Source organism: Nyctibius grandis, chromosome 3 (assembly GCF_013368605.1).
Source record: "Nyctibius grandis isolate bNycGra1 chromosome 3, bNycGra1.pri, whole genome shotgun sequence".
NCBI lineage: Eukaryota > Metazoa > Chordata > Aves > Nyctibiiformes > Nyctibiidae > Nyctibius > Nyctibius grandis.
Window position 1 is genome coordinate 36,620,917 of NC_090660.1, and position 25,403 is coordinate 36,646,319.

The window sequence follows — 25,403 nt, forward strand, 5'->3', positions numbered from 1 at the left end:
ATATGCCAAATAAACTGGAGTATTTTGGGGGGAGTGTTCACCAGCAGGGCATCACTGCTGTGCAATGTGAGACAGTTTCACTGGTCATTAGGAATGTGTCTTTATCCTTAGGGCTTTTTTGAACTGAAATGTTAAACTATCAGTTCATCCTCATAAAGAGGAAAGACACGTTTCCTTTGACAGCACATAAATATTGGAGGCAACTTCTGCAAGTGAAGTCTTGCACCAGTAGTCCATTACATTGGCCTTCTGTAACTTTTTTTAATTAACGCCTTTGCACAAATGAAGTTTAATTTCGTATAGCAAATTGCTTGTTGACTTTTTTTAAGAGAATGCATGGACTGTAAGAAAATGCTGTAGCCAAGGTGCTAAAATCCTAGTTAAGATCTGGATTGTACGTTTCTTCCGTATCAGTTTGGAAAAGTAGAAGGAGATAGGAAAGAAGCACATAGGAAAGTCTCTATTAAAAGCACTAGTTTGTCTAAATTCTGTCCAATCTTTGGAGCATTCTGTGTACTATCACATTACCATAGAGTTCCAGAGTACAGGCACCCACTTTTCCAGTGGCTCTGGGGTGGCCTCAGTATAGGTATGAAAGATTCCTGCAGTTTCAAGGGACCTGAGTGTAACTCAGCACCATTCATTTCACGTGTTCATGCTGTTCAATGATTTGAGGCCTTTTTTACTTTGCTTGGTTGGATGTTTTCCAGTGGTAATTTCAAAATAAACCCAAGAAAGGTGAGCTCCCAATCCCTCTCTTGTGTGATTTACAGCTCAAATGCTCTTAACCCCGTGACTTTGTTGGTACATGAACATTTTAAGTCACCCTCAGGGCATTGCTCATAGACCTAGAGAACTCGCAATGATATTTTCATCTACTTGAAAATGATAAGTGGAATGTCATGTTCATGAAGTATACCAAATGGATAGCTGACAGACTTCTGGCTCTTTGTCTATAGAGGAGAGTCAGCATAGGCGTGATGATGTCTGCAGGTTTCCGTGATCTAAAGGAACATGGCAGTATATACAGAGGCAATGTGTCAATCCTGTAGTGACGGAACTAATTGCAGCAGAGGGATGGTAGCTCATCCTTTCAACTTCTTCAGATGCTGGTCTTCATGAGACCTTGTATATTTGATGCTGGCTTTCATCATTTTCATTCAGAAACAAAAAATGACCTAAATAAATGTCGTGTATCAAGTGTGAAGTGTCGATAACTGATTATTGAATGATTTTTGTTTCTCGGTTAAATTGCTCTATCTGCTTATTAGGCTTCCCATTTGGTAACTGGTTATGCTGATGTGCTGCTATGAGAGTTGCTTTTTTCTTTCAGTATAATGAACAGTTACATTTTGAGAAGGCACATCTTGATGATAGTCCTCTTCTTTGCTGGTTGGCTGTGCAGCACACAGCTACAGAAGCTAAAATGTTAAAGCAGATGAAAAAGAGCTGAGGACAATAAAACATTGTAGCTCCCCCCCCTTATAGAAGCATCCATCCAGATCTTTGTTGTAGTCTGTTGGCAAACTGCAAAACCCTCCTCGGCGGCAGCCAGCTGGGCTGTACCTGTTTGAGCTCAGTGATCAACAAGAATGGTTCTTTATGAGTCTGAAATCCCATGTGCTCTACTTGTGAGGAGGCGGAGGGCGCAATACGTAAGTGACCAACGTCAAAAGAAAGACTGGCTTCATGAACTGTAACAAAACTTTATGCTAATGCCAGCGAAAGGCTTTCTCCTCTATTGAAAAGGCAAAAATCATTCTCAAGAATTGGCTTCATGTTAGAACTGTAAACAGTTCCTATTTTATAACCATACAAGTATGTGGCTTGTTGTATTTTCATCCAGAGTCTGTAGGGGTTCTTTTTCTTGCAGAATTTGTTCAAAGCCTGTGCAGACCTCTGGAGGAATAAAAGAAAATGAGTTTGTTCTTCATTACTGCTACTTGCAATAAAGCAAATTGCCTCTGAAAACACAAGGACTGCTCTTCAAAGACACATTTCTATGCTCTATATGGATGTTTGCAAATGTGCATGTGTGTGTGTGGCTACCATATCTACTAAGCATGTTTGTTACCACATATGGCTGACTTCTTTACCGTGCCTGCTTTTATTGCACCCTTGTACACTGACTTGGGCTGTCAGTGAGGGAGAAGAGGGGAGGAGAGGTGTTCCCTGTTATGAAGTGTTTACAACCATGGGTTGTAAGAGGATGACCACAGTGTTTTGGGGACGTAAGCAGTAGGCTTGATTAACCTGTTTAACAGTTCACTTGTGGGTAAGACAAACAGTCTAAAGCCCGATCCAGCTGTATTCATGAATTTATTCCTTAGCAAATAATGGTGGATAAAATTAGCAGACATCTGGAAGAGGCACATATTTCAAAGTTATTTTGGTGGAAATGTATAAAGCACACTATGAAGAATATGATTGGTAGCTGGTCTTAATAAACAGTTAGTGAGTTCTGCCTGCCTAAAATGCAAAACAGATGTATCTTTGTTCTTTTAAAGTGACTTTGATGAATAAACTACATGTGACGTCAGGTCCAAGCTATTGGATGTCTGAGTCCGGCAGAGAAATTTTTTAGAATAAAAAAAAGAAAACTTTCCATTGTAGACTCTGGAGAGAACAAAGTGAATTCCAGTGCATTGCTCTCAGAGCAAATAGAAGCAGGTTCAGAGACTTTAGATAGTCAATGCAAACATTTATTATTGGTACCATTTTCAGGGAGATCTGTTTTTGTCTGCTGCACTGAACCCTTTTCCTCTCCTTGCAGCAAGTCTCAGACTTTGGCTATTTGCATCAGTATTAAGGGGCTCTGGCTTTGGAGGGGTTTTTTTGTTTGTTTTTTTTTTTCCCCTCCCGTTTTAGTTTTGGGAGAGGGAGGGCTGGAAGGAGGAGGAGGAGGTGAAGGAGGAGGGTGAAAAGGAGGACAGACAAATGCTTCCAAAAGGAGAAGGACTATGCAGACACAATACTGTATCTAAGGACTCTCTAACTCCGCTGTTTTTTGCTTTTGTTTTGTCATGAGCAATTTAATGTTTTTCAGAGCAGTAGTCTTTGCTTTGGTGTGCATTTTTTGGCAGATTGACCAGGCAGGCAGTTTAGTGCTGTACCTCTCGTGTCAGGAAGTCAGCTCATTCTCTGCAGGTGTTTCATCCATAAACAAGCATCAGCCACAGACTTCTTTTTCTTTACGGAAACCCTCTGGAATTTAACTTTCAGATACAAATACTTGGAGAGGTTGGCAGCGGAGGAGTATGAGAAGGAGCTGAAGAGTCGGAGCGTAAGCCGAGGCAGAAGTGAGCTGTCATTGAACCTGAGATCTCCTTCAGCCCCATCCTCGCCTGTACCCCAGTGCATCAGCCCAGCATCCATAGATTCACAGGAAGAGCTGAAGACCCCTTCTACCCCTTGTGGGACCTCTCAGCCCTCAGAAGGTAAGTGAAAAGGAGGGCAGGGGAAAGAGCGGTAGTTTTATCACAGTTTCTCTCAGGCTAGCAGTGATTTTTGATGCATGAGTGCAAGAATATAACCTCTGAGGTGCCAAAGTAAAGGGTCGTCTTATATTGTTTCATGCTGTCTTCCTAAATTTCCTCTCTTTTTCCATAGATTTGGATGTCTTCTAGTCTATCCCAGCAAAGAACACACTGCTAGTTGTTGCTATGATTTATACGGTCATTGTCTGTTGCTATTAGAATGGAATAATTGGAAAATACAGCATACAGAGGGTCTTAATTTTAGCATCATGTTCCTTGTATATTAGAAGTTACTGAATACTAAACCAACAATATTCCTGCCAACAGATTTTGCTTATGTGGTTTCTCTGAAAGAAATGCAACAGATGAATGCCAAGATTATAATAACCTTCCAGCAGAGCACAGGCTGAATGGGACAAACAGAAAAGGTCTTGAATTGAAGGCAGGGAGGGTATGCTGGTTATTTTTAACACCAACAAAAACTCTTAAAATTGTAGCACAAGTAGTAAAGGACTTAAAAGAGGCCACAGACAATTAGTAAAAAGGAAAGTATAATTAGTGTTTGTGCGGTTGGTTTGCTGTCATATAATTTATTGGTGCACAGAGCAATATTTTTTGTGTGCACGTCATTCTGCCACTTGCATCATGTACCCCTCCTTCAGTCCTCAAAGAAACACCCACCATGCAGATTTATATTTGCACCACATGATTTTGCATTAACATTGCGAGCTAGAATGCATGTTGAGGGTGAATTATCACCATCATTCATTTTTATTTTATTTGATTTCCTGCTATGTGCTATTGGTGATTAATGCATTTGTAACTTGCACTGCTTGGTTTTATTGAGTGTTATGGCTGGTAGCACGATATAAAGCAAGGCAATTTAAGAAAAAAGTTACAAATACTGTATGTTGCATGTGTTTATCCTCACCATACTAAGTAGGTGAAGTTTATTTAATTTAGGTTTATCTATTTTCCTAGTTATATTCCCAGTTTCCTTGTGTGGCACCTTAAAAGTCTCAGCGGAATCATTTGAGCTTAAAAAACATGGATATTTTCCTGTAACACTGATATTCAGAAACATCCAGATACCCATTTTTTTTGAGTGCAATATTGCTTTTAGAGCAAATAAGCTGGATTTTTCCACCATTAGGATTTCAGAGCTGGATAGGGAGCAAGTATCTCTTTTACTATGATTATTTTAGCATATTTCTTCTGGAAGCATTCAAAAAAAATTGCAGCATGAAATGGAGCAGCACAGTCCATTTGGAGAATATATTTAGAGCAGGTGTACAGGGCAACTTCAGGCAGCCACAATATGGCAAAGCTATCACCACATGGGTAGACAGGACATCTCTACTAAAACTCCTGGCAATATCAGTAGGCATCAGAGGGCAGTACCTGGAAGCCTGGCAAATGGACTGCAAGGAGAGAACATACGGATGGGGCAAGGTAAACCTCCAGCCAAGGGCAGCTGCAGACAGATAGCCAGGACAGCACCAGAACAGGGGCCTCAAAGCTGCATACTTCTGTGAGAGCTGTGCATGAGGAACGACTGCTGTTTCAGGCCTACCAAAAGTATTGAAAAGGTCATATGAAGTAATGAGCGTGTGGACAGGGCAGGCTCTCTCATCTGGAGGTGGCCAGATTACTGGATATCAGCCAACAGCTGGCAAGCTTATTTATAGATTTTGTGCCACGGCCTCTAGACGATTATCTGAGTTCCTTATGCTCCATAATGAATTAAAATCTCAAGCTTTACTGTCCTTAGGAAATAGATAGAGAAATAATAGATAGAGAATAATAGATAAGAGAAACTGAGGCATTACCTTTCTTAAGCCAGTTGTAGGAAAGCTGAAGTAGGGCCACAGACAGAACCCAGATTACTTGCACCCCAAGCAGTTACTTTGAACATGGGGATCACCATCTTCCCAAGCCAAGGATAAAACTGCAGAAGGAAAACACTGCATCGGTTCTGTTCATAGGACCCTCCAAAGACTCTTCAAGAATGGTGTTACAGATGTGTGATATTCTTCTGAAGAATTCAGAACCCAAAAGTCAAACGGGAAGTTGTGTTCCTCTACTAGCAAAACAATAAGTGATTTTTGGAGTCAGTTTTATTTTATGCCATTTGTGCTGAAGTATACTTTGGCCATCCAGTATCTACTGGGCTTTAGAAGGAAATGGCTTTTTGTCTGTGGAACTTTGTCCCACGCTGTGAACGTCTCAGTATCTTTACCCAATATAAAAATCTGGACTGAGCTGAAGTGTTTTTCTCATATAAACAATTGGTTCCACTAAAGTAATCAAGTCTTGTAAGACTTACTCTTGTAAACTTAAGAGTATGGCATTCAGAGGAAATGAAGGCAGTACCATAACTGCAAAATGAACGTAGTATTTTTTTTCAAGCAGCTACTTCCTCTTTTGTAATTTCATTGGAGAATATTTTATGAAGTGCACATGTGCAGTAAAGGAGAGCACAATAACCAAGACATCTCTGAAGTCAATCCACAAAGGAATTGGAGATGAACCCTTCTCTGAGAGGAGCAGCTTTTCTAGCACTTGAGAAAGTAAGCAGGCCAACCCAAGTGCACATTGTGGACAGTAGGAAACCTTCTGAAACATATTAGTAGCTGAGCAAGGTTGAAATACTGCCTAAAGTATGACTAGTGAAAGCATCTCGGAGAAGATGGAGAAGCACCAGAGCCTGAGGTCGCAGTGAGGCCATTGCAGCCCCAGTTGCAGAGTCAAAGGACCACAGTACAGAAGGTCAGAGAAGGAACTGGGGTGGGGACAAAGAAAGATAATTTCTGACTTGATGAAGGAAAGAGCAGGTTCCCTACTGGTGATCACTCTGTGCTAGTTTTTACCATCACAGGAACGGGAAGGAAAGATTGGAGTGGGGGGTGGAGAAAGAGAGAGAGTTCCTGCTAAATTCACAGCAAGAGGAATCCCTGTGCTGGAGGAACTGAAGGGAGATAACAACCAAGACTTTAAGCAATGCCCAAACAATTGAACCAAGAGGACTTGGGTAGGTATAGCCGTTCTTCAGACTTACTGTATGCATCCTCAAGAGACACTTAGCATATGTATCTCCCAACTCCCAAGTAGAGAGCAGAGAAAATACCTGAAGATGTGGTTGCCTAACCTGTTACCCTGGCAGGGGATTAGATGTGAGCCCGAAGGGATGTTTGTTCTATCTGAGCACTATAGGACTGAGGAATTGAGGCCTTATCAGCAGGTGCTAAGGATATGACATCTTGTGTCTGCTTCAGTGTCCGTTTATAGTTGAATATCAAAAGAAAAGTCATTTCCATCCATGTCTCTGTATAGCATTACAAGTTCGTAGCCATGTTTTTCAGAAGGGCGCAGCTTGCTGTCCTGTCTAACGTCTCACTCCAAAGAGGGCTATCACCAATATCTGATCAGATCATAGCAGATCAGATTGCTAGGGCTTTACGTGGCCAAGTCTTGAAATGTCAGAAGATGCAGATTACACCATGTCCCAAAATGACAAAATCTTTACACATTCATTGAGAGACCCTGCTACTGTCTCTTTTTGTGATGATGTTACACAGCTCCTCTGGGAGGTTTCATTCTTCCAAGAAGTCTTCGCATTTTTTTCCAAAAACACATTTTTAGAGATTCAGTTCTGGCAGAAAAAGAAGTGGGCATATGACTCAAAAATTAGTCCTTAAAGCCACATTCAGTTTTCCTCCTCCTGATTAATCCAATTGCAAGTAAACCTTCTGCTCATTTAAAGACCACAACTCCCTCATTTGTTTTAATGGGGGGGAAGGGGCAGGAAAGCTAAGCCTTGAGAGAAGTGTGAAAAATAAAATATGCAAGTGAAAAGAGATTACCTCTACGACTGAATCTGGCAATCCCAGTTCAGATTTTAAGAACTGTGTATGTGTAAGAATTGGGATTTTTTAAAAAATTAAATATGTTGCTTTGTTTCCAGCTAGTGTTTGCTGACAGATTTGATTAGTGAACTGCTTTTAAGGGAAGCGTCTATGGTCTTATCTCAGTATTCTTAAGTTATTTTGGGTTATTGGTGGAATTGTTTGATATTATCCCTAAAGAGAGAGAGAGATTGTCAAAATGAGTGTCAACATATCCATGTTTTGTTCTAGAAGTGCTTAGATTTTGATACTCCTTGAACTCAAAAGAGCAACCTGTGTCAGTATATTGCTCTTTACTCTTTGTTATATATTAGATTTCGCTCAGATACTGCATCTTTCTGGTATGTGTGGAATATTTCTTGTTTCAAGAGTATCCCCTGACTTTATCCTTTTGAATCTTCGGTTTAGCTTCATGATGACAAAGGTGCCATATAGCATTAGCAGTCCTGTCCATGTTTAGTCAGCTGCTTTCTCCACATGAGCTGTTGGAGCTGACCTTTTTGGTTATTGCATGACAGCTTTTGTTTTAGAGAGAAACATCTAAAATTCATATGAAACTATGACAAATTGATTACATTTGTATATATGGACCATTGCAGCATGGCAAGTTCAGTGTCTTTCATGCTGCAGTACCATGTTAGTTCCAGGAACTCCTGAAGGATTCCTAACCTTGCATGTCAGTTGTATTCAAATCTTGACTTGACTTTAAAACGCTCTTGTGCTATACCTACACACTGACAGCTGCAGTCAGAAACACACCACTGGGATTCAGAGTGTCTACCAACTTCTTGCCAGCTCTCTATAATTTTGATTCTCTCATAGGCAGGGTACAGTCATAGGTAAGGTACATTTAGAGAGACAAGGCATGTGTAGAGCTGCTCGCGTATCTAATGTTAGACTTTTAGATGCTGTCTATGTAGAAGACTGAGAAAGGTAAGCTTCTAATTGTGAGTGTTTTAAAACATCTTAGAGGGATTTGAGTGAGCATGGGCTATATATTAAACATATTATGTGTACATTTCTTTTATATAAATGTATTATATATGCATGTCTGGTTATTTAACTAACTACACATTTAAAATCGATTGTGAAAGTGTAGAAGCTTAACTCCAGTTAAATCAGTAGAAAAAAAATCATTTGCAATTTTGTATGCTTAAATTATGTGAAATGAAGCGGAATAGTGTGGCATTGAAGATGCGTTACTGAAAGATAGTTTAAAAACATATGTGTTATTGTAAAGATAGGCACAGGCTTTGTTAGAAATCAGTATTCTTTGTGCGGGTGTCTCAGAAAATAGGATAGGCACGCAACATGAAACAGTCTTAGGAAAACATTGTGACCTTCATTATTTTGTCTTATACTTTCTCGGGATAAATCTATTTACCTGCTCCCTAGAGGACTGAAATGTTTGGGTTGCATTCCAGTGCGATACTTTTTTCCCTTCAAAGATTCATGTAGTTCTTGAAGAAAGTCTGATCATACATCATGCGATCCAAAGACCATGACAAGTCCAGAAGGCTCTTTTGCAATATTGTAACGAAAAGCAGTTAACAGAGGGAAAAAACAAGTATGACTTGGTCATTGTAGCTCAGCTACCCAGCATAAGATATAGTACAGAGGAAATCTGGGGAGTATGCAGAACTAACATGCATGCCCATTTTCATCACTCTTGCATGGCCATTTCAGTTTTTCAAAAAATTGTGAGCTGCTTGATGTGAATATATGTGGATGCTCTTCAGTTTCTTTGCAGCATGCAGAGAATATTTGCATGTGAAAATCTGCTGGTTTAGCTAAAAACCATAAAGATGAATGAATGAATTTCACTGTCAGTGATAAAGCAGGAAAGAAGAAACCAAGTGTACTATCAACAGTGTTTGCTGTGTGCCAGCTGATAAAAAAGCTCATCGTAAGCCATGTGCTCGCCAGTTGGAAACTAAACTTGTGCCATATGCCAAGCAGTTGGAAACTTCGTTCAGTTTTGATTTGGCTATTCTGAAGCAAATGTGCATGAAAAAACATATGGTTTTTGTCAGCCAAATGTGTGACAATGCCATTTCCAGACTGTGCCATTCAACTGTGTTAATAAAACTAATACTTGTATTTTTTTGTTGAAGTGTTTCTCATCAGGTAAAAAAAAGAATTCTTCCAGAACCCAAAGAAAATTCACCAAAAGCCACAATCTTACCTCCTTTTTGTTTTTTAAACGATCTTTTCCTTCCTGGCTCTGTCTAGGCACTGAGTTGTCAATGTCATGCTCAGGTGGGATGCCCATTTTCTGCGGATTCATTCAAATCCTTATGCGAGTCCAACACTCCAGCTATGGAAGCATGTGTAAAAACAGTGGGCTTGGCTCCAGACAGCAAGCGAGGGGGTTTGCCAGGCCACTCTCACATGCAATGCTGTCATCACACAACATTCATCAGTCTATTGCTCCTAATGTTCAGCATGCTTGTGGACTTGCTTTTTATTTTCTTTCCATAAGGCACTTGTACAACTTTCACATCACTGTCGTTTAGAGGAGTGAGCCTGAGACGATTCTGTCATTAAGTGAATCTCTTTCTCCCGTTGTTCTCTCCGCCAGTGAGTGCCAGTGAACCCGAACCAGAGACAGAGACAGAACCAGAACCAGACCCAGAGCAGGAGGCTGAGGCTGAGGCCGAGCAGGGAACGGAGACGCCCAAGGAAATAGAGGCTACAGAGGTGGGACCAGAGAGTGAGGTGGAGCAAGAACCAGAGAGAGAGCCAGAAGAAAGTGCAATACTCAGTGAAAAAGAGAGGCAGAATGAGGAAGTGAATGAAAAAGACAACTGCTCTGCATCCAGCATATCCTCAGCAAGCAGCACTTTAGAGAGGGAAGAGAGAGAGGACAAGTTAACCAGTGACAATGAAACTGGTAAAGTGAAGCTTTTTCAATAATGAAGAATTTCTGGTGGAAAAAAATGTTAAATTAGCAGCTCTGTTGTTGTGTTAATTAGCTAACAAACTCTCTGTACCTGCCTAAGACTCCCATTACCCTGGACAAATCCATTTCCATTTTCTGCTTGGAAATCCACAGACTCTGATGGGGTTTCTGTGTTTGAGGGACAATAAGGCCTTGATGAAATGAGGTTTCCTGTGACTCAAGACCATTTTCTTCCTCTAAGATTAATGTATTAAGTATTGAATCATTGTGTTGCAGCAACTTGCATCTCTAGCTCCCAGAGAATTTATTTGGGTTTGCTACACATAAAACAATGAGAGGAGGGGCCCTGTTGGTACGATTTGTCATGAGATGCCAGAAACCTTTTCTCATGCTGGTAGTGGAAGAGGAAGAGCAGTGAGGACTGGGATGTTTGTTCCTTCCCTGCAGTTTTCTGTCTTGGTTAGACCGCAGAAAGCAGAAAGAGATACATAGGAGCTGCTGAAGATAGGTCTGGGCTGTGACCATCCTTAGCTCTTGTGGAGGAGGCACATGAAATAGACCTTGTCTGGAAAAGACCAGTTCTGTAGTGACCAGTGGTTCTGGTCAGATATGCCACCGGGCACCTGTAAAGGGTAGCCGAGCCCAGAAAACACCTTAAGAACCGTTTTTGTGCCTGGAGAAATAATGACAACCAGAGCTTGACATGCAGCCCAGGCAGGGAGTAAAAGGCAGATTTTGATGTTCATTGATTAATTACTCTTTTCTACTTTTTTATAGAGAGGTAAAGGAATGTAATGAAATTAGGGCATTTGTTTTCCAAGTCTTCTTAGGGCTGAACAGGGCGTGCATTGTCATAAGTTTTCTAAATCCTAGATAAGAAAAAAAAAATTGCTTCATAGTGTGTCACGGTTTAAAGCTGGGCTGGCTATTAACCAGGTGGCAGATGCTCTCTGTTAACCCTCTCCCCCCCCCCCCAAGAGAAAGGGAAAGGGAAAAGGGAGAGAGACTTATGGGTTGGAAAGTTAAAACAGTTTTAATAAACTATAATAATGAAAAAGAATATAATAACAATAATAATAGAAATAACCAAATATATACAAATATGTACAAAACCAAGATCAAGAGCTTGGAAATCCTCCTCAGGCAGAGTTGCTCCCCCCAGCACAGGCAGAGGGGAAAATGCAATAGCTCCACCCAGCACGGGCAGAGGGCAAAATGCAATAGCTCCCTGCCATCACACCTGCAGGCTTTTAACTGGAAACTGGCAAAGCTGGTACCAATCAGTGGGAGACAGGAGGGCCCCTCCCTCCTGGGCCCCACCTCCAGGAGGCAGTGGGTTAGTGATAAATAGGAAAGTGAGAATGACATGTATGGGATGGAATACCTCGTTGGTCAATCTTGGGTCACCTGCCCTGTCTGCTCCTCCCTGCAGGTACGACCCCCCTTCAGCTCTTCACTCATAAGCAGTGAGGAATTTAGCAGTGACCTTGGTTTCTCTAAGACTAATTGGCCTGGTTTGGGCCAAACCAGGACACAGTGTCAAATAGTCTTGCTCTTTCCTGAAAGTAGAGGGATGACACTGAGTCACAAGGATTACCTCACAGAGATAAACTGTCGGATTGTACTGTTCATGTTTAAACCCTATCACTTTTTTTGTGTGTGAAGCATTAAGTTAATTTTATTCTAAATTTTAAGATCTATCTTCTTTTCAACCTGCACCAAGATTGAGTTACTTAGAATGCTATTGTACTTTTAAAGAATGTAGATGGATATGTATGTAGGAAGGGGAGGGGAGGTATGACAGATGAAGGATGTTGTTACACTGTGGCATAGTCCAACATAATCCAAGTGCAAGTAAGGGCTAACAGGTTACAGGTTTTTTCCCCTCATCTTGTCTGTTACCAGCCTGTGACCACTCTAATTAAAGTGCTTACGTACTTTTTGTTAAAAGCTAAGAAATGTACTGGTATCAAAAAAACAACATCTTAAAATTGACCTACATTACTAGTAGACAAGGATTTATTATGTTGCGCTATGTAAGAGGTCTCGTGTAGCAAGTTGTTTGCTATCTAGTAGGTGAGGAAATTTGGAAAGCAAAGGAGAGCATTTTATCCAGCAGTTCTTACATTCCCAACAAGAAGTTTGCCATTTATGAGGTGTCCCATTGGTTCTGCCCAGATGCATTAAGGACAAAGGAATAAACCCTTTGGTCCTGGCTCCCTCATTCGTTAGCCATCCCGATGAGTCTGGCTTCAACAAGTCTTGTTTCTCCGATGGTATTTCAAAGCCTTCACCTGTGGAAACGAGAGCAGAAGAGACCACCCAAGGTAGCAAGAGTCTTCACAGCAATAATCTTTGATCAGCTAGGGGAGATGGAGGCAGACTGGGGAGCTCAAATTAGAGATTGTGTCTGGGGAATTTTGATGAGCAGTTTTGCAAAGGAATTAATCTTGGGGCATCCCAGCTGGTGAAACTGAGAGTGGGTAGGTCATGTGGGATTTGTAGGAGGGATCCTGGGAGCAATCTTGAACATCTTTGAAGGAAAGGCTGGAGTAGGGGGAAATCCTCTGTGGGGGCTCAGCTAGGTAAAGTCTATGGTGTGGGGTAGGAGTTGTCTAGTCACGTTGTCTAGTGAAACTACCTCAGAGACAAATCTGAGAGACTACCTCAGGTGACAAATCTTGGTGAGAAAGCAATCCCATGGGTAAAGTCTGAGGAAAAATAAACAGGTAATGGAAGCAGTCAAGCCTCCTGCAGGAAAGTCGAAGGAAACAGTTTTGGAGGTTGTATCCGTTGCTGAAAAAAAGTCGTTCTTTTGTCTGGGGTTAAACCTCTGAACTCACTTTAAAATGTGTTTTAGAGGTTGATCTGAATAGAGGTGAGAGTCATTGCTGTCCATATGCTTTGTGCTGTGAGACCTGTCCTACATTTTAACGTGGTGTTATTATAAAGGGGCAGAGGGAGTTGTGGGGTCCTGGATGTGGATCTCACCAAGGGGACACCTTCTCAGAGCACAGGGCTAGATGTCGTGGTAAGAAAGTGACTCTGTTGATGAAGGAAGCCATAAAAGATGTTTAAAACTCTGAAGTATTGAAAAAGGTGGGAGTATAAGGGGAGAAACAAAGATAAAATGGAAGTTTAAGAAAAAGGGCAACTGATAGGTACAAAGAAAATCTTAACCACAAGAGACCAGAAGGAGGGCAGGCTAGCAATCAAAATAAAATGTGTTTAAGAAATAGAGTTTATATAAAAATATATTAATAAAATGTGTAAAGACTATGGGGAACAGAAGGAATCTCATACAGGAAACAGAGTAAGTGTGAAAAACTTATCTTTCTCATGTTTAATCACTTTCATATGATGCCCACTGGAAAAAGAAGCACCATAATTTTTAGACATATTATCCACATTGGTTAGCAGTATTATATTCAGGGAAATGCAGTTGAAGAGACACTTATGTCATTTATTTTTACAATTTGACTGCATAGTTTGTTATTTATGGTGCTGTCTCAAACAGTGTATTTTTGCAGATTATTGTTGAGAAACGCAGTAGCCAGAAAGATGAAGCCTTCATTACAGTGACATGTTAAATTATTGTGATGTGGTAAGAAGGCCATTAGGCTTTCAATGCCATCATGTATTACGGGGAGAGTAACAGTGGTTGATGAGCAGCATTTTCAAAAATCTTTTATGAAGCTGCTCATATTCCTAGAAATAACTTTAAAAATCTTGCTTATGCCTATACTCACTGAGTTGCCCTGAGCACTGTACCCTGGGTATGCAGCCTGCTCTGGGATTCAAATAGTCCATGTTATGAAGATGGCCTGAGTACCCAGCCGGGGGGAGGTCTGAGGAACAGCCAGATGAGAAAGCTGATGAGGGAGGAGGAGGAGGAGGAGGAAGCAGTTACATGTTGACCTTGACAGGGAAGATCTCTTTTATAAGGAAGTTTTCCTGGAGTGGTTCCAGTTTATGGCCAGGTGAAAACTATGACGATAACCTCTTTTGTGCCATTGTCCTGATATTTAAGCCCCATTACGGATTACTAAAGATTCTAGGCATTTATGTACTGTATAAAATGAGCTGGGGTAGTAACTACAAAGTGAAACCTGACAGATTTCAGGAGAAACCTGAACCTTGAAACCCTGACAGTTATATAGTCCCTCCCAAGCTACACTGATTATTTTCTGCTCCCATTCCTTTTTTGAGAATTACTCCCAGCCCGTCAAGATTGGGCCATTTATCCGCACTGCCACTTATTTCAAATTTTTTAAAGCTACTGCTTACCCAGTTTCAGACTAAGTGTGCATGTGTCCCCAGATTTTTTCTGGTGGGTTGAAGAGTGTTCTTGGTGCTCTGGCTTCCTCCCCTTGACTCTTCCTGTCTGTGTGTGTGTGATTGCAGGTCCATGGTCGCAGACCATTCAGGATGCTGGTGTGAATGAGCAGTGCAGCAACATCCTCAACAACAAGCGTTTTATGCTGGACATGTTGTATGCGCATAACAAAAAGCCCAAGGATGAAGAGGAGAAGGAGCTGGAGGCGAAGGAGGAAAAGAAGGAGACGGAGGAAAGCGAGGAGTCACTCACTAGCCTAGCCAGTAGGATCTCTATCCTTCAGGCCACGAAGCAGGCCAAAGATGAAAGTGTCAAAAAGATGGAGATCGGAAATCTGGACAACCAAGGCAGCGTGAAAGCCTTTGCGGAAAAATTCAACAGTGGTGAGCTGGCCAAGGGGACAGCCATGCCTGAAGATGAAATCAGTGAACAGGTCCCCGAGAAAACACCAGCACAGCCAAAGAAGGAATCTGACTACATCTGGGATCAGCTCATGGCTAATCCTAGAGAACTTAAAATCAAAGACATGGATTTTACAGACTTGGGGGAGGAGGATGATGTAGATGTGTTGGACATGGATATGGGTCCTGGGGACTCCCTTGTTCCCCCTCCTCCACCTCCACCTTCTTTTCTGGGTTTGCCTCCTCCACCACCTCCCCCGCTGTTTGGATGTCCGCCTCCACCTCCACCCTCTGCTAATTTATTGGCTCCTCCTCCGCTGTTCAGCACTCCTCAGGGTTTAGGGTCACCCCAGGTTTCTAGGGGTCAGCCAGCATTTATAAAGAAGAAGAAAACCATCCGTCTGTTTTGGAACGAGGTACGGCCATTTGAGTGGCAGTGTAAAAACAACAAACGCTGCAGAGAATTCCTGTGGTCGAAACTGGAACCCATTAAAGTGGACACTTCCAAACTGGAGCATCTCTTTGAGTCTAAATCCAAGGAACTGCCTGTCACAAAGGTACAATTCGTATTCAGCATTCTATTATTTTACTATTGTATTGGTATTCATTCTGACTTAGATCTAGGTGATTTATGTTGTTTATATGAAGACAGTGGAAATAACTGGATGTCCTTCTAGCTTGGCCTATGACGGAAGATATTCCATGGCCTGAAGCTGGGAGATGAGGCTAGGGTGGTGTAAGTGCCAAGCTGCCCTCTTATCTCAGGTCTACCGGTTTTGGGATATCACTTCAGGTGGGGTATACCAACAAATTTTACATTAGGATCTTCATAGCTGAGTGCCAAACTAGGTACTGAAATCTGAAATATCTTCTGTTACATTCATATAAAAGTCACAGCGTGATGATTCATATCTGTGTATTTGAGAGTGCTTCACTTGGTAATGTCTTCCTAATCGCCATGTAGAAAGGTTAGAATATCAGACTGCATCTGCTGCAAAACCTACATGTGTGCTTTCTTCTGAAGGATCTGTTTATCAGCTGGACCAAGTTTACAGGTAAACTCTGCAGGGGTGTTGGGGATTTGTTTTATACTGGTGAACAGTCCTATTTTAAATCCTTAATTTGTACAGTGTGGCTATCCAAATTTTAGGATAGAAGATGGCACAGGAAATACCTCTGTAGCTAGGATTTCCTCTTCCTTAGGAGCATTGTTATAAAATAAATAAAAATCTAGTGACATGTCTGTTTAACATTAGACTCAACAACAAAGGGAAGTCTTTTATAGTTAAATTTAGTAGGAATTTGAAGTAGCATTAAAAAAGTTATTAGCTCGAGCATTTGTTTTTCATGTCTACATAAACTCTTTTTCTTCTAAGCAGAATAATCAGTATCAGGGAAACAATGTTTTTTTCCAGTTAAAATGCTAGTAAAAGATGTCCATCTCTCTTGCTTGAAATAAATAAATCTCTTGTATGTTTTCCATGTATGCCTATATGTTTTATAGTGACATAAAAACCAGTCAGTACCTTGAATATTTTACTTCTCTTTGGCTGGCAAAAGTTGTTATATATATTAAGTATCATATATATTATGGTTTGCTCTTAATACGGGGAGACTGGATGTCTCACAGTAAAAGTTCTCTGTGTTACTTTTCTGGGTTATTAATGCAAAATTTTCTAATAGTCATTCTTGATCTTCTTGGCCAAGTGGAAACATTGCAATTTGAACAATCAAGCCCCTCATTAAGTACCTGGCAAATAACAGGTACATAAATACATGGCTCGTGTGGATCCTGCCATTGCTGTTCTTAGCTGAATTTTTTGTGACACAGATGTGTGTAGATCTGGAACGTATGGCATAGCAGCTCGAAAAACACATTCAGCTGATCATTCCTTTGGCCAATGCGAGATGAATTTCTCTCTCTAATTATTTTTCTGCTGAGGAAGGAATGCTGGTGACGTTGTGGCATGTTACTCCTCATCTCTCTCCCTGTAAATACAAATCTGCCACAGATGGTTCGTAGATGGAAGGAATGAAAGCGTTTTCTTAGATCCATAAAACATTTAATTCCTCGAATTGAATGTGGAATTATGACATATTTGCCATTTCCACTCTTCAGCTTTGTGCTAAATGCCAGTATTGTAATGGATCAGTCTGGCTGATTCTTAATCTTTTATTCTCACCCAAAATGTTTGATAAAATGTTAAATTGTTGGAATTTTGACTTGTTTACTTTTCCAGTCATTTACCGTGCACATTCCCGAAGTACCTTTGGCCATTTCCCCCACTCCCCTCACACTTTCTTCCCAAACCTGCCTGGGCTGCCCAATGCTTTGGCACAGCTTTTGGCTTCTGGCTGGAAGATGAGTGAGCAGGTTTCTTTGAAATTAGTGCAAGTCTGAGGAATGATTTAGGTGACTGCTTTCCTCTTGGAGACTAATAACTGCTCTCTGCATGAGTCGTTTTGCTTTTGGCTCTCTTTCCTCCCCGTCCCGTAACACAGACATAGAAGTCTCATTGTCTCTGCAAAGAAGACAATGGTGACCAAGGATTACCGTAGTGGAGGTCAACTCAGACTTCTGAGACTCCTGCATGGTTTTGGTGAATACCAGCAAATCTTCCAGGGTAGGAGATGGTCCTTAGATCAAGTGAGAGAGGGAATAATTAAGCAGACCACTGAATCTGTAAAAAACTTGAGGTTTGGTACAAAGATTGAACTCAAATTAGGATAGCTCTCGCTTTTTCCAGACTGCTTGGTTTATTTCCAGGGAGCACATTCCCCGTTGTGTCTAGTTTCTCATGTCCAATGGCTGCAATCCAAAACAGGTTTATTCTATAATATCGTAAAGTCTGACTCACAGCTCAGTTGGTTCAGCTGAAAAAAAAAAGAGCGCAGAGCAACAAATCAAAAGTCAAATCTCCAGATTTCATAGCAATAGATGGAAGCAGGTGCATGGAAAAGGAACAGTCCAGAAGGATGAGAGGAAAAGCGAAGTCAGGCTATGTAGGGGGGAGCTTGGCTCTATCTTGTGCATACGCTCTTTCATACAGCTGTAACCAATTTTACTACAGTTTCTAATCCTTCGCTGTGATTTCCACAACACACAGCTGTAAACAGCTACTTCCTGGCTCATGAGAAGTTTTTCATTAAACACCATAGACTGCAATAAAATAAAGTGGATTTTAAATTGTAGGATATAATATAGGAGTTTGGGGTGGGGGGGTGAGCTGGGAGGGGAGATTCTTGATTTTAGGATCACTTATGCCACACTGGACAACTCACACATTGATGATAGTTAATGGAGCACCTTTAGTTGCAGAGTGTTTATTTTCTGGAATACAGGACCATGACATTATATTTGCGAATAGAAAGAGAATGATCAGGTATCCCCTCCAAGCCGGTCTAGAATTTCTTTCCTTCTCACTCCGCCAAACAAAGCAGGTATTTTGGCAAAGTACTTCAAAGTGTTTATTTTTCTGTGAAGAGAAATGAAAACACGCAGACACTACTGAACCAAACGGTGTTGATCAGCCCTTCTGCCATCCACTTGGTTCTACGTGTCATTTGAAAGTATTATCTTGCTGATTCACCTATACCCTGTGGGACATAGTGATCCATCATGTGCCCACAGACGTAAAAACTAGTAGGAGTGAAAAATTAAGGAACGTGTTTTCATGTACACGTGTATGTATATATATGCCTAGACACATATTCCTTTTGAAAACATTTGTTGCCATTTGAATAAATGCCAAGGCAAGTCACAAATGTGGGCCAGAATTTCTGAAAAAGATTATATGTGTGTATCCCAGACAAAGCCAGTGGCAGCTGAGTGATTCCATTTTAAATCCCCAGTGCTAAATCCTTGCTAATTGAGATACAAATAAAAAAAAATTGCCATCTTGCAATTAAGGGATTGCCCATTTTTTCCTGTACTACTGATGCAGTTTAAATGCAGGAGATATTTCTGACTTGATGCTCGTATATAATTACTTATTTATATGACCACTGGAAAAGTGACTGAAATTTTTCTGCTTCCTGTATTAATTAATGCAAAGAGGCATGTTTCAGACTATGTGCTCATCGGACTACAGATCACTTTCTGTGGGATGGTGACAGTTTTTGACTAACCTATCTTGACTATGCAGCCTTCAATAGAGGGAACAGAATCTGGCCAGTTAGGTCTTGTAAAGATCTTAATTCACTGCAGTTCTTAATGCATTGCAGGAATGTTTGTTTCCCACAAATTATACCACCTGATATATTTATGTTTTATAATTAATTTTATATTTACATTTAATAATATAATATTCAGCAATTCAGGGTTTACATTACATACTGGCACATTAAAATATAAAATCAAGTGCACTAGTGCACTGTTCCCTCAAGCATTTGAAGTCATTCTCTGTTAATGAACTTATAAAACAGAGCCTGAAGTCACCTAATATGGTAACAGAAGTTAATAGTTGTAGCTTATTTTAACAGTCAGACACTTACACATGTGCAATTTCATTGCAGACAAAAAGAAATTCCTTTCCTAACGGTAGGGTAATAAAGTTCATAGTAGTAAAATCTTTCTCTTTTCTTCGTCCTTTTATTTATTTGGAAAGGATTTCTTTGTAACTCAGCCATTGTCCCCAGAATGGATCCAAAATCTCTTCTGCCCCTGTTTTTGAAAAGCGTTACTTAACCCAAATTTTTATACTCCATATGCAGTTATAGCTCTGGAAAATACCTACGTGCTTACATCCCCTATACAGCTCATCTGTCTTTTGTAACTCATTGCTAAGGAGTGAGTGCACTGTTGCAATCATAGTCATCCCAGCGGTTAGCGTCATGTGACCCTCGAATGAATATGTCTCTCTTGTCAAACTTAGGAGCCTAAAAACAGAGTTGCAGATCTGAGGCTTACTTAACCATACCACATGTGGGAAGCCTAAATTTAACTCCTTTCCCCAGCCTTTTCCCTTCTGCATAAATTCTCTGGAGCTGTGTAATTCTGTGGTGCAAAGGACAAGGTAACAAGTGGTGGTTTAAAAAAGGCTTAGTGTGATGCAGACTCAAGAGGAAGCAGGCTCTGGTGAACCCCACTTGTTTTTATGTGGTCTTGGCCACAAACCGTGGTCCTGAAAATGTGATTAATGGCCCTGGAAGTAAAAATGAGTGCTTTAAAGGAGAAGCTGCATCTCCGATCCTTCAGGTTGCTCCTCAAGAAAAGATGACTCTCTTACTCAAAGAAGGGAAAGCTCAAGAAGGCTTCAGGGATGCTTTTAAGGTGTTAAGAAGAGAGTGGTTCTGACAGAACAGACATAGAAAAATTGAAAACAAATGTTATCTTCGTTCTCCTAAAATTTATCCTGCATACTGCAAAAGTGTTGGGTTTTTTTAAGTTTTAAGGTTTTTTTAAGTTTAAAAAAAACAACCCTGTCATTACTTTCACAGTTGCATCATGCCATGTTAATCATGTTGGTATGATGGAAGGGCTGTGGTGCCGCACACATGCTGGGCAGGCTGCTGGGACCTGTGGGCATACCTTTTCCTGTGCAGGCAAGGAGCTGGGCTATGCCAGAAAAAGGCATCTTTGTAATGGTGTAACTGCATTCCCATTACGGGCTGACCCACAGCTGGAGGTACTTTGATACAATCGTATTTACTAACTTAGACAGTTCTTCCAATGCAGAAGCAGCGCGTAGACCTGGCAGTAGGGCGTTTTTTGACTCAGTGGTGGCTGTGGTGCAGACCCAAAGGAAGTGGAGAACAAAGCTTCATGGTCTAAAAAGCAATCCTGAGCACAGATTGAGACTCAGGCAGTAAGTCTCCTCCTGGGCTTCCCCCAAATCCACAGCAGATGAAAGAGGCACTACTGCTGTAGACAACACAGATGATTCCCTGTTCTGAACAGTTATATGGGCTGCCACATTGCAGCCTGGAAAGAGGGATTGCTTAGTCTCTCTCTTTGCCCCTTTGAGGTGCATCTGTGCTAAGGCTGCTGGTGCCGGAGCCGCTAACCACAGTTCAGGTAACAGGTTCTACAGGGAGGTCCTGTCTCTGCAGCCTACGCTGTGCTGAAACACGGGTTTATATATAGTGAAGCATCTCAGCACTTGCTTGCATCAGTGTGCTGGTCTTCTCACTACACTCCTGTGCTTGACAGCATCCTTCAGCCCATCTCTGACAGGGCAGAGGAAGGAGAAACAGAGAAAATGTGTTTCCAAAGTTAACATCTATGGAGAGGGAGGAAAAATCCTTGTATATGAGGAGCAGAGTCCTCTCCTCTTGCAGCTGCCTGGTATATGACATACGTAGTTGCCAAAGAGACACCTTCTAGCACGGGACAATGAGAGAATGAGAGACATGCTGGGGCATAAAAGCAAAGACCACATTCAACACTGTATTATGCCATATAAATGGTTTGTGAGTCACCTTGCCTAGTTGGTTCGCATTTTACCACTACAAAGATGGGGAGAGAGAGAAAGAAATTTCTTGGGTCTTCTCTAGAATGGAATTTAAAGTGTATGTTGTTAGTCCTTTGTGCTGTCATTATTATTTATACTGGAGGTAAGATCCAAAGATTATGTCTAGTCTCAAATAAAACTTTGAAAAAAGCAGAAGGTTGAAGTTGTTCTGCACCTGTGAAGGACTTGACGGACATATCATGAGCAGCAAGGTAGAATACCCTTCCTCTGACAGCCAGAGGTCAGAAAACCCTGCCAATGTCTCCAGAAAGGCCTCTACAGATCCTTTGCCAGTGCCTGAGGTGGATTTATAATGCAGGAGAGTGCTGGCAGGCAGGTGGGAACCACCCTGTCTGTTTTCCAGACAGCCACATGGGCGAGAGAGAGTCGGTGGCCACTCCGGGCTGACCCGTCCAAGGGGGAATAGAGCCCCGGAGTCCATTGCCACCTGGCTGCTGCCCTCTGGCCCTGCGCCGGCCAGCCCTGCCTCACGGCAGAGCTCTCACCCGGCAGAGACAGCTTCAGGCTTTTTTCAGACTGACTCCTGCCCTGAACTGCAGCGTTCCCAGCCCTCGCAGGGATTCCTGTGTCTCAGACTGGCTCGGCTTTGCACAGCATCTGAGACTGCGTTCAGCTCTCTGGTTAAATCCCGGCAGCTCGTGCTAATACCAGCAAGGATGTGGTAGAAGAATTCGGCTTTTTCGGATGACTGTAAATGCATTAGATTTACATTCAGTGTCAGCACCCTTGAGTAGGGGAAGTCATTAGTGAAAGGAGTGATTTTTTCTTCATAAAACAGGCTGGAGGAATAATATTCTTTTTCTCTTCTTTACCAAGAAAACTGCTGCAGATGGGAAGCGACAGGAGATCATTGTATTGGACTCAAAACGAAGCAACGCTATTAATATTGGCTTGACTGTGTTGCCCCCTCCCCGGACTATCAAGACTGCTATTTTGAACTTTGACGAATATGCCTTAAACAAGGAAGGAATAGAGGTAAGAAAGAGTAGTCAATGTCTTCAAGTCTATGTTTTCAATGTTTTTTTTCAATGTTGCACATGGTACAGGCCAGACTTTTCATGGAATAGGGAAAAGGGGATGTATTATATCATGACTGAGAGTTGAAACTTGTCAGATCAATGTAATGTGCTCAGAAGCACATAGTGTTCACCTGATGTTGGGCATGCTCAGTAAATGTGGATTTCTCAGCTTTGTTCGTGTCTAAGTTTGAGTAACGGTGGTGTTAATTCCTGTCAATATTTTCAGAGTATTATCTGTTTCTCTGGAGCTTGACTGAAATGTTGTGAGCAGAAAGAATAGGCAGTGAGTTACTAGGGCTGATGCAACTGGTACAGGGTTTAATAAAGTTCATGCCCAGCTAGCTGTTGGAGTCATTCTGGATTGTATATCCAATGGAAAACAAATACAGTGACTAGTTCTGCTCAAAATAGCATTTCTGTGTTACTGTTGTTTGAAGAAAAGCAGTTGGTATAAAGATTACAGATGATGTAATTTTTACCATTACATGTTTGACTTTGCAGATATTCTTACAGAGATCCAAGATGAGCTCTGTTTATTATTTTTTTTTATCAAAACATCTCTCTTCTATGCAGTGTAAAAGAAACCTGCTTCTCCCCTGTTTTTTTTCATTGTGGTTGTATTCATTTCAAAACTTATTTCTTTTTTATTTTTTTTAATAAGCCTATGTCATCTAGTAAGAGTAAGCTGCACAACTACAAATCTCAACCAGTGGCTGAGCTGCAGAGGTCATGTATTGATTCACAGTCACCTTTCAGTGGTTTGGCACTGTGTTTCATGATTTCCCCCTTTCCACCTTCACTGTGCTGACGACAGAAGAAAATGAGAAAAGCTGGCTGGAATGGAAATGGAGTTACCAACAGTTATATGCAAAAGAAATACTTAAGGCAAAAGATAGTTCTAGCTAGAAGGCAAGGCCTGATTTATCCCTACTGGAATATAGTTTCTTCTCAAAGCTATAGTACTTATTTGCTATATACATACCTTGCTCATATTGTGAAGGTGACAAACCAGGCTAAAAAAGTAATTTTTCGTGACCCAGCCCATGTACCCCCCGCTGCAGTTTGCAGTACTAAGCTTTAAAGTGTTGGAGAGAAGTACCCCTCCAGCCAAGCCCAACTCACAGACCACCGGTTAGATCTCAGTGCTGTAGGCAGTGTTTCCATACAAAGTCCAACATAAAATGGCTGATAAAGAAGGACACGTCTTTATTATCTTCCGTATATCACCTCCTTTGAATTGTGTCCTTCTCTGGCATGCTTAACAGAAGTTCGGCTGCTCTGCACAGCTCGTCCTTTCCAGTGCCAATATTTGTAGCTGGGCTGTCCATCTGCCAGCCACCTGTGGTGTCCACAGTTGTGACTGCCTTGTACCACCACACCGTCCTTTGGATGGCCTTTCCATTAGCTGCCAGAAACCCATAATTTCATTTAAAATATATATGCAGGTAGCTTTCAAATTGAAGAATTCAGAAACCAAGAAATGATACACTGTTGATACACTTGCCCAGTGCTAAAGAAAATGGGATTTCTGAGTTCTGTGTCCACAGCTTGAAGCTAAGGATGTGAGTAATCCCGATGTGACCATTCAGATACTTAAAATCAAGAGAAAGGGAATAAGCTGAATATGAGCCGGCAGTGTGGCCAGGTGGCCAAGGCGGCCAACAGCATCCTGGCTTGTATCAGAAATAGTGTGGCCAGCAGCACTAGGGAAGTGATTGTCCCCCTGTACTCGGCACTGGTGGGGCCGCACCTCGAATACTGTGTTCAGTTTTGGGCCCCTCACTACAAGAAAGACATTGAGGTGCTGGAGCGAGTCCAAAGAAGGGCAACGAAGCTGGTGAAGGGTCTAGAGAACAAGTCTTATGAGGAGTGGCTGAGGGAACTCGTGTTGTTTAGTATGGAGAAAAGGAGGCTGAGGGGAGACCTTATCGCTCTCTAGAACTAAATGAAAGGAGGCTGTAGCAAGGTGGGTGTTGGTCTCTTCTCCCAGGTAACCAATGATAGGAGGAGAGGATCAGCCTCAAGTTGCACCAGTAGAGGTTTAGATTGGGTATCAGGAAAAATTTCTTCATGGAAAAGGTTATCAAGCATTGGAACAGGCTGCCGAGGGAAGTAGTGAAATCACCATCCCTGGAGGTATTCAAAATATGTGTAGATGTGGTGCCTAGGGACACGGTTTAGTGGTGGACTTGGCGGTGTTAGGTTTACAGTTGGACTTGATGATCTTAAAGGTCTTTTCCAACCTAAATGATTGTATGATTCACAGAATCACAGAATCACAGAATCACAGAATGTCAGGGATTGGAAGGGACCTCGAAAGATCATCTAGTCCAATCCCCCTGCCGGGGCAGGATTGCCTAGACCATATCACACAGGAACGCGTCCAGGCGGGTTTTGAATGTCTCCAGAGAAGGAGACTCCACAACCTCTCTGGGCAGCCTGTTCCAGTGTTCAGTCACCCTTACAGTAAAGAAGTTTTTCCTCAAATTTAAGTGGAACCTCCTGTGCTCCAGCTTGCACCCATTGCCCCTTGTCCTGTCAAGGGATGTCACTGAGAAGAGCCTGGCTCCGTCCTCTTGACACTTGCACTTTACATATTTATAAACATTAATGAGGTCACCCCTCAGTCTCCTCTTCTCTAAGCTAAAGAGACCCAGCTCCCTCAGCCTCTCCTCATAAGGGAGATGTTCCACTCCCTTAATCATCTTCGTGGCTCTGCGCTGGACTCTCTCTAGCAGTTCCCTGTCCTTCTTGAACTGAGGGGCCCAGAACTGGACACAATACTCCAGATGCGGCCTCACCAGGGCAGAGTAGAGGGGTAGGAGAACCTCTCTCGACCTGCTGACCACACCCCTTCTAATACAGCCCAGGATGCCATTGGCCTTCTTGGC

The 25,403-nt window shown here is 41.8% G+C and overlaps 1 protein-coding gene across 2 annotated transcripts in view; it reads left to right on the forward strand.

The window, feature by feature from the left end:
- The window catches only part of FHOD3 (formin homology 2 domain containing 3), a 433,451-nt gene that overhangs the window by 347,602 nt on the left and 60,446 nt on the right, over positions 1-25,403 (forward strand). For both annotated transcript variants that reach the window (XM_068396058.1, XM_068396059.1), the window contains 4 exons: positions 3,223-3,437; positions 9,963-10,274; positions 14,688-15,577; positions 22,310-22,468. In XM_068396058.1, coding sequence (XP_068252159.1) covers positions 3,223-3,437; positions 9,963-10,274; positions 14,688-15,577; positions 22,310-22,468 — 1,576 coding nt within the window. The remainder of the gene's footprint in view (positions 1-3,222; positions 3,438-9,962; positions 10,275-14,687; positions 15,578-22,309; positions 22,469-25,403) is intronic.